The sequence below is a fragment of the Hypomesus nipponensis genome, chromosome 22 (assembly GCF_054491055.1).
Source record: "Hypomesus nipponensis isolate SF chromosome 22, ASM5449105v1, whole genome shotgun sequence".
Classification (NCBI taxonomy): domain Eukaryota; kingdom Metazoa; phylum Chordata; class Actinopteri; order Osmeriformes; family Osmeridae; genus Hypomesus; species Hypomesus nipponensis.
The window spans coordinates 20,207,501-20,217,500 of record NC_140382.1 but is presented as its reverse complement, the minus strand read 5'-3'; the positions used below and the strand labels follow the sequence as shown (position 1 = coordinate 20,217,500).

Here is a 10,000-nt window from a genome sequence, read left to right as displayed (position 1 = left end):
GTCCCCGCAGGAAGTTAGGGCCAGCCAAAGACAAATAACTAAAGACAGAGAGAGAGAGAGAGAGAGAGAGAGAGAGAGAGAGAGAGAGAGAGAGAGAGAGAGAGAGAGAGAGAGAGAGAGAGAGAGAGAGAGAGAGAGAGAGAGAGAGAGAGAGAGAGAGAGAGAGAGAGAGAGAGAGAGAGAGAGAGAAAGAGAGTGAGAGAGAGAAAGAGGAAGGGAGAGAGGGAGAAGGACCTTTGACTCCTACCTTTAATGTAAGTGAGTAGCCTGAGGTTATGCTTTAAAAATACAAAAAACAACAAACCTTACAACCGTAAAAAGAAAACTACCTTACAAGGGTCTGTGTGTGTTCTGTTGTGTGTGTTCTGTTGTGTGTGTGTGTGTGTGTGTGTGTGTGTGTGTGTGTGTGTGTGTGTGTGTGTGTGTGTGTGTGTAGTGATCAAAAATCTGTACTAGTCTTAATAACCCTAACCTTTTATAAGACAGCATTAAGCATACAATATAGTGCTGTTATTCACCCCAGTCATCTGACACATTAGTGCAGAGGGATTAACAACACACACACACACACACACACACACAGTCACACTGACACACACAGTCACACTCAAGTGGCCGATAGCTACACATATTTACCACTAAACAAGACTAAATTAACCTCTTATCTGACAGACTCCAAAAACACAAGAAACCGAAAGGAGCTGGGATATTTAGGAACCTTCACCCAACCCTTTAGGAACCTTCACCTAACCCTTCAGTGTTTCAGACAAACAGCCTAGAAACTAAACAGCTGCGTGACCTGTTTGAAGCATTTCAAATAACATCTTCTTTTTACATATTTCCAAGTAAAACAAAACAAAAAAGAATCAGAGGTAATTTTAAGCAGCTGTGGACATTGTAGCATTGCTGCACACACACACACACACACACAGAACGTAGGTTCCTGGGAAAAGGATGGTGGAGGACTGAGCTACCTTTCAACACTCATCTCCTGATAAGACTGCAGCAGATGGCTCTGCATTTCTGTCGTTCCTGAACATGTACACACACTCACTCTCACACACACACACACACACACAGACAGAGAGACACACACAGTCCCTTCCCCTCTTCCTCTTTCACAGAGAAAACATTTTCCAAATCGTGTCAAAATGACAATAATGTTTTCTTCGATTTGAACGTCCCCATGACGTCTCCCTCCAAACGGCCTCTAAAACGAAAACACAGCTTCCCTCAGACAACGTATCTGCTGTCTCCATGGGGACAGAAAGCAGCTGACACTGTTGCTGTGAGCGATAGTCACATGGCAGGTATTGATTGATTGATGGGGGGTCAAGGGTCAGCAGAGGCCTGAGGAACACTCTGTCTCCAAGATTCAGGTCTTGTTAGACGTACTCTACATTTAATTCACTTAGTAGACGCTTTTAACCACCGCAATGTCAAATAGGATCAGATAGTACAGCACATAGACATGAAGGATCAGAAGTGCTAGATAGTTTTAATACTGAGTAGGTGGTTAGAGTCAAGGCCTGTTCTGTATTTACCAGACACAGCCTACAGTAACCACATCTCAGCTACCAGACACAGTGTAAACTAACATCTCAGCTACCAGACACAGTGTAAAGTAACATCTCAGCTACCAGACACAGTGTAAAGTAACATCTCAGCTACCAGACACACGGTAAAGTAACATTTCAGCTACCAGACACAGTGTAAAGTAACATCTCAGCTACCAGACACAGTGTAAACTAACATCTCAGCTACCAGACACAGTGTAAAGTAACATCTCAGCTACCAGACACACTGTAAAGTAACATTTCAGCTACCAGACACACTGTAAAGTAACATCTCAGCTACCAGACACACTGTAAAGTAACATTTCAGCTACCAGACACACTGTAAAGTAACATTTCAGCTACCAGACACAGTCTAAAGTAACATCTCAGCTACCAGACACAGTGTAAAGTACCATCTCAGCTACCAGACACAGTGTAAAGTAACATCTCAGCTACCAGACACAGTGTAAAGTAACATCTCAGCTACCAGACAGACCCCAGTGCAACAGTAACACCTCTAAACTTGCTACAGAAGAATATTTCTAGACCCCTGGTACCATTTTATCGTTCCGATTGGTGGGGTTCAACAGGAAGTAATTCTGATAGGTGGAGTTGGACAGGAGGGTGAGGTACTGGTAGGAGCAAGGGGTGGATGGGTTAAGCCTGTCAGCAACCCCACAGGGGAAGGAGTGTGTGTGTGTGTGTGTGTGTGTGTTAGCAGGATCACCACAGCTGAGTTCTAAACCAGCACAAAGAGAGACGCCCACATCCATCTCCCAAATTCAGATGAAACCAAAATGGATGAAATGATGAAGGGATGAGAGCCTCCCAGGGCTGAGATCTGATAGCAGACGACGGGAATCGATGGAGTGTGTCCAAACAGAATAACTCTCCCTGAATCACAGGCGATGAATAGGCATGGACGCAGCCTCAGGAGCATTACTACATTCCAACAATGTCTCCCCCACCCTCCCTTCCTTCAAAAAGGCAAAAAGGGAATTAAAATAATGAATATTAAAACGGGATTCGAAACTGAGAAGGCAGCAAACAGCGCTGACAAATATTTATTAAATGGCGAAAACTGAAGCAAATTAAATCGCTAAATTAATTCAGGATTTTGATTAAGGAGAACAAGGCAAAGAGAAGGGAAAAAAAGAAGAAGAAAAAGGTTTGTGTAAAACTGCAACCATCCAAACACACACACACACCCACACCACGCACGCACCATATCTAACAACAAGCCAATTCCTCAATGGGATGGACATGGGTGAAGAGAGAGGAGAAAGATGAGAAGGAGATGAAGAGAGAAGAGAAGGAGATGCAGAGAGGAGGAGATGCAGAGAGGAGAAGGAGAGAGACTCAAGATGGAGAGATGGTCAGCCAGTTCCCTCTTGCAGACTAACCAGTCCTGCAAGCTGCCAAACAATACACAGCAGGGGAGGGAGGGAGGGAGGGAGGGAGGGAGGGAGGGAGGGAGGGAGGGAGGGAGGGAGGGAGGGAGGGAGGGAGGGAGGGAGGGAGGGAGGGAGGGAGGGAGGGAGGGAGGGAGGGAGGGAGGGAGGGAGGGAGGGAGGGAGGGAGGGAGGGAGGGAGGGAGGGAGGGAGGGAGTGTCTCCTCCTTGTATCCTCTTTCACCCCATTCTCCTCAAATCAAGGCCAGCCAAGACACTCTTCAGCTCACACCCGCACACACATGCTGCCAGAGTCACACACACTCCCTCTCTGGAACAACACACACTGTAAGGTAGCACGCACACCATGAGATGACACACACTCAGAGAGAAGACCTTACTTTTTCCCCTCAACGTTTCTCTCTCACACACACTTGTGGTAAAGGAACAAACACACTCACACTCACACTCAGAGAAACTGGCCTTCCTCTTCCTCACTCTGATGTCTCCCTTCCTCTCTCTCTCTCTCTCTCTCTCTCTCTCTCTCTCTCTCCCCTCTCTCTCTCTCTCTCTCTCTCTCTCACACTCTCTCTCTTTCCCCCCTCCCCTGTCTCTCTCTCTCACTCTCTCTCTCATTCCCCTCCTCTGTCTCTCTCTCTCTCACTCCCCCCTCATCTCTCTGCCTCTCTCTCTCTCACACACACACACAGTGGCACTATTTACCGACAGAACAAAAGAAAACACAGTAAAACAACTACACACCCGTGCACAAAATAAACTCACATACTGTATGCATCAAATCATGACTTTGTGCCATAAAGCATAAAGCCTGTGTTCATACAGCATACAGCATACAGCATACAGCATGTGTTCATGGAAATGACCTGTGCGCACCCCACATATCAGCGCCCCACACACAAGCAGAGACGGAAAAACACCCATAAAATGTTGACGCACAACAACCTCACACACTAACAAGCACACTAACACGCTAACGTGCACGCACACCACACACACACACCACACACACACACCAACCACACACACCACTCACACACATGAAAAGGCTCAGCCCTCGGTGGGGAGAAAGATAACCCCCACACACATGGAAGGCAGTAAGTGTGCCTGTATGTTAATAGAGAGATTAAGATCTCTCTTAGATCTCAGCTGAAGAGGATATTAACTCAATTATTGACTCACAAACCATAGTGGAGGATGTGCCACTATAGTCTGCCCCCCCCCCCCCCACACACACACACACACCTACACACACACACACACAAACTTGATCAAACTTGACTTCATATCCAACATAGTAGGTATTGCTTTAGATACTGGGTATGGAGAAACAGGTGTCTCTTACACGCACACCTACACACACACACACACACACACACCTACACACACACCTACACACACACACACACACCTACACACACACCTACACACACACACACACACACACACACTTACACACACACAGGCCAGACCAAGCCCAGCCCTACAGTTGGGTGTTTAGGAGCAGTAGTACGTAAGGAGCGGAGAGGAGATGCTGGTTTGTAATGGAGAACTGAGGGGATCAATGTCTTGGTAATGACCTGGTTCACAGACGTCTAACACGTCAATGTATTGACTGGTGTGATTCTGATCCTGGTGTGTGTGTATATTTGTATATATAAGATATGTATGGTCTGTATTGAAACACACCACAATTGAGCCTGTTGACATGAAAACCATAAACAACATGTATTACATCCTATTACATCCTATCCTATATTTGCATACGTCATCTGTTCATCTACATTTCTCGTGTGTATTCTTTGAGGTGCCATATTCTTTGTTGAATTCCGATGCAGCACATCACTGCTTTTCAACCACGTCACTGCTTTTCAACCACTGGCGATTTGTAATTTGAGGACATTCACTGTGACGGCGAAGATGTTTCCGAAAACTTTCCGATTGCAATTAAATGTAAAAAATACTTAGGAAAAAACGCCTACATCAAAATAACCAAGAAGCCAGGATTTTGAAAATGTAGGCTACATTGTCCAATCATATTACACAAATATGATTAGAATAATAATTATTGTCATTAATAATAATTGTAAGAAATAGTATAAGGTTGTAGTTGTGTCTAAGCTATGAATAATTTGGCTGTGGTTATTAAATGACTATAGTATCATATTTAGCTATGCGACAAGGAGGATGTTCCGTTTAACGATTTTGGAAGCATCTTCACCGTCGCCGCATCTCCGTTGTGGAGAGTGTGGGCAAGAAGAACACGGCAGGGTTACCGACTGTACCTCGTCCACACCTCGGCCCACTGTCGACCTGTCGCACTTCAAAGGAAGCCGCGTTACAGCACCCTTGCAAAGAGAAGAAGGGGGAGATCTATTTTAGAGAGAGAGCTTTAGATTGAGAACAGACACAGAACGCTTGAAGATCCTTAAGTGCTACCGGCCCCTATCTCGCGGATACCATCTGCCCGCCTGAAAAAACAATATATAACCCCCCAAATAGAAAGAAAAAGAAAACATTATATAAAGCCTACTGTATCATCAAAGAGGTGTTCACAACGGAACATTTACAAGCTTAAGTAATACCGCTGTTCCTCCGTACCCCGCGCTTTGAAAACGCGACGGGGGAGGGAGGGAGGGAGGGGGGGGGGGTAAAATGACAGGGCGTAATGTTTGGTTTATTGCTGCAGAATTAGTCTTGATGGAGCAATTAGGGAATAGTATCACTTAACCGCGGGCTATTTAACTTGCAAAGGTCAATATTCATAACCGTGATACAGCAACAGGAACACAGTGGAAATTGAACGTCAAAATATTATTGTGCCGTAAAGCTAAGAACCTAAACGATAGTCTATAAATCCCTCATTTAGGTGTCTATACTTTTGCAGAGAAACACAGTACAGGAATTCCCCATGATGATTTCTTCAGAAAATTGCACTCCAAAATGTGGATTCATTCATTTAGGTCAGGTGGCTGTGGAAGTCTAAATTAGGCTACGTTCATAGAATCTGTTCCCGATCAGTACATTCTATTTTTGCTCTGACAAATAAAGACAACGCGAAGTCAAATATCAAACATGTAAAATGCTGCAGTTTAGGGGAAAATGTTGGGTCTTTCATTTTTTTTGGTACGGAAATTGCTATGATTAATATTCGTTAATTTGCTTAATGTAGTCTACGCTATAATATCAGGAAAGGACGTCAGTTAAAGATGCAACTGATTTTAGGCAAGTCAAAAAAAAAAAAAAAAAAACGTACGTCATGTAAAGTGCTTCACTGCCATTAGGCAATTTTCTGTGTATAATTTTGTACAATTATCTTTTCAATAATTTCAAATTCAATATACATATACATATATATATGGGTTTTTGATGAAAAGCGTACAGTAGCCTGTATACCAAGCTGAAATACTAAAAACACACATAGGCCTAATGTGTTATCAAAAAAAATATATTAGGCCCAATAGATTTTCAAAACAAACTGTCACCGCCTTGCGTACAAAGAAGTGACAATTGTATTTCAAACTAAAACAATGTGCTAACTCTTTAGATTCCGTCAAATTAGCAACTTTATCGTGAAGAGGCCGTTTCTGTCCTCGAGAGAGCGAGACAGGTGCTCACGAGATCGCGTGTCGAGTAGTGATTCCTTCGGTAATAAAAACCACAAAAACGGGTCCGACTTCGACGGTCTAAGGTTAAATAAATATTTTGAGAAGCCATTTCTTGGTAATTTGAGAATATATTTTGTACAGGTAATGTTCAAAATCGACATAATTACGCACCTGCGAGTCTACATTCGCTCTGAAAATGTATCATTTGATTTAGGCCTAAATGAGGATTGCAAAATGTATCCAAGCAAGAAACACTCATCATTGTGTATCCCAGCGGATGTTACACGTGTGGGAATACTTACAGGAGAATGTAGAACTTTGGGGAATAGCAAATGGTTCGACTTAAAGTGCCTTCCATCTTACAAAACCACAAACGACTGCCACCCTGTCAACATGCACAGCCGCACACAGCTGGTTTGTGTGTCAATCGATCTTCGGATTGAAATAATTTGCCTTAATAACGACGTAGCCTGCCTTATGTGACTTTGTTGATCTTTGAAAGAGAGAGAGAGAGACGGAGAGAGATGTACGAAACACTACCCCATAACGCTCATTTCTCCGGATACCCCAGGGCGCGTGAGCCTCGGCAAACACAAAGTCGTTATCGGTTAGATTCCAATAAGGCCGTCTGTCAAGGAAAGGCTTCTTTAGAGAATTTATGTCATGCCTACTAAACACGAGAAGATGCCTTCTAAGTGGTGCGCGGAAGGATAAATAACATTGGGTCCCATAGCAGATTACATTGAAACAACGGCGCGCATTTGTAAAAGGGGGGATTGCAAACGTGCGTCCCAGCAGATGTTGCGCGCGGGGCCATCCACCTGCGCGTGTGTGCCGTGCGAGCAGAAGGGGAGAGAGGGCGAGGCAGGCATAGTCTTCCTCTTAAATGCAAATTATGCGTTATTTATTTTTACTCTCTTTGTCGATGTTTTTTTATAGTTTCATATTAATTTATCGCTCAAAATGTGAAAGAGAGCATGTCAAATATTAAGGAGCCTACAGATGCGCTTAAAAAAAACATTAAAAAAAACAACACTATTTTGCAAATCTTGCAAGTATCAAGATTAAAGATTAGAGTAAATAAAAATGCTCTGAGATTAAAATGTTCCAACTGAATAAGACCACGCAGTCTCACACTATTTTGATGCAGCGTTACGGTTCGTAACATCGCCTACAGCACGGCTTCCGCTTCAACACAACATGTCTATTTTCTAACACTTTCGAATTACAGGGCAAATTGGTAGGTCCTTAAAAGAGAGGGAAACTTGTTTATTTTCATGCTGGATTTATAGCTGGATAGATGTTGCGCAAGCGGTGCAGCGCGGCCTGGATGTCTGTTTGCCTGCATGCGTGTATCAACGCGTGCATGGTACGGAGCCCCCGCAGGTTCCGCTATGATTAATTACAAACCAACTACCGACCTATCGCGTCTCTCTCTCTCTCTCTCTCTCTCTCTCTCTCTCTCTCTCTCTCCCTCTCTCTCCATCTCTCTCTCTCTCTCTCTCTCTCTCTCTCTCTCTCTCTCTCTCTCTCTCTCTCTCTCTCTCTCTCTCTCTCTCTCTCTCTCTCTCTCTCTCATTCTCTCTCTGAAGCAACACTCCTTGCCTCGATGTAAATCACCACGGAAACCAACCCCCCCCCTCCATATTCTGTAACGGGCTACTTCTCCAAAGACAACCAGCGATAGTTTTCTAAACGAGGCGGTAACGGGCGAAACGTGTCGAGGAAGAAAGAACTTCCGTAGACCTGGTTATCCGAGACAGTGAAATCTAGCATCCCGTCTCCTCGGTTCACGGTCTCGGTTCCCAGTGTGTAGCGGAGCCTCTTCCTCCGACCACATGAACTCAATTAGCGAACCCCGGGCGCCGTTTCGCTCCGGTCTTTATCGGTGCAGGGTTACCAAAAAACTACAATTGCTGCTTTTTACAATATTTCTACAAGACAAATTGCGTGAAGAGTTGAGTGCGGACTTTATCGTTCGGTGAAGGAATTCCTCACAACGGTGAACGCATCAAGATTTCTTCAAGTACTCCGCTGAAAGAAAACACATCTTAGCCTGCAGATACGGCCATAAAATACATAACCGTTTTTATGGAAAAATAATAACCGTGTGCGTGCACTTAGCACTTAACTATCTGTCACGTAGTATGAGTGCAGACAGTCAGGTGCATGCACAACACACACACGGACCCTATCGCTTTCATCTCTGTCATTTAAACCCGTCATGTTTGTCCAGTTATGTTCATCAGGCAAATGATTCAAACGTACGGCAAAAATCTATAATATATGGACTTCAACGTAGAGCAAAAATATTATTATAAATAATAAGGTTGTCAATGAACAAGATCTCAATCTAAAGACTGTTAAATCACTGCCACCACACACCCACACCCAGACACACCGCAGCACCTAAAGTAACACTCCAACACACACACCATTCAAGATGACAAGACATCACAAGATCCACCAAAAACACCCCCAATGACGACCACAGAGTCACACAAGAAGAGAAAGTGTAACCAAGACGAGGGCCAGATGGAGAGAGCCTCACCTGCTGGGTCATCCTGAAGAGCAGGTTGCTGTCACTTCCCTGTTGTTGCCATGACCCCAGGAATCCTTGGTGCTGTTCAGCACTTGGAGGTCTGGTCCCAAACTGCATGGAGCTCTCCCTCTCTCCCCCCGCTCCCTTAGCACCACGGCTAACCAGGCTAAAGCCGGGGACACCACCGCCAATGCTGTCCGAACTGGAACTCGACCTGGAGCTAATGCTAATGCTATTAGCGGTGAAGCCGGTGGGGGGGTCCGTGGTTGTGGTGGTGTCGTCGTCGTCGTTGGTGTCGGGGGTGGTGTTAACGTTAGCACCGTTTTTGTTTGCGGTGCTGGAGTTAGCGCCCGTGTTAGTGGGGGTGCCGGAGGTGGGTGGGTTAGTGTTAGCGACGGAGGCGTCTCTGAGGTGGCTGGACTTTGGTGCCCTCTCGCTCTGGGGTTCTCTAGGAGCTCTGCTGCCTCTCACATCACACTCCGCCTGCTCTGACTGGAGAGAGAGAGGGAGGGAGGAGGGAGGGAGGGAGGAGAGAAGAAAAGTCAGTGAAGGTGGGTTCTTTATAGTTGTGTTTTTTCCCTCCTCTCTCCTTTCTTTCTTTCTTTCTTTCAGTCTGCGGTGGCTTCAGGAGCAGGGGAGAGAGGGATCTGGACCTGGTCGAGGAGAAGCGTGCGCGTGTGTAAGTGTGTGTGTGTGGAGTTAATTCTCCAGGAGCGAGGGCTGCGCTGTGTATTTCCTCAGGGGCCCCCGGATCGGAGAAAGGGATGAGCGGAGGAGGGAAGGTAAGGAGGGGGGAGAGGGAGGGGGGAGAGGCAGGGAGAGGCAGGGAGAGGGAGGAGGGTGTGAAGGTGAGGGGGGAGGGAGAGAGAGGACGGCGGAGGATGG

The 10,000-nt window shown here is 45.4% G+C and overlaps 1 protein-coding gene across 1 annotated transcript in view; it reads right to left on the bottom strand.

The window, feature by feature from the left end:
* The window catches only part of bnc2 (basonuclin zinc finger protein 2), a 99,372-nt gene that overhangs the window by 88,685 nt on the left and 687 nt on the right, over window positions 1-10,000 (bottom strand). Inside the window, exon 2 of the mRNA XM_084687909.1 lies at window positions 9,125-9,607. Within this exon, the coding sequence (XP_084544035.1) occupies window positions 9,125-9,607 (483 nt within the window). The remainder of the gene's footprint in view (window positions 1-9,124; window positions 9,608-10,000) is intronic.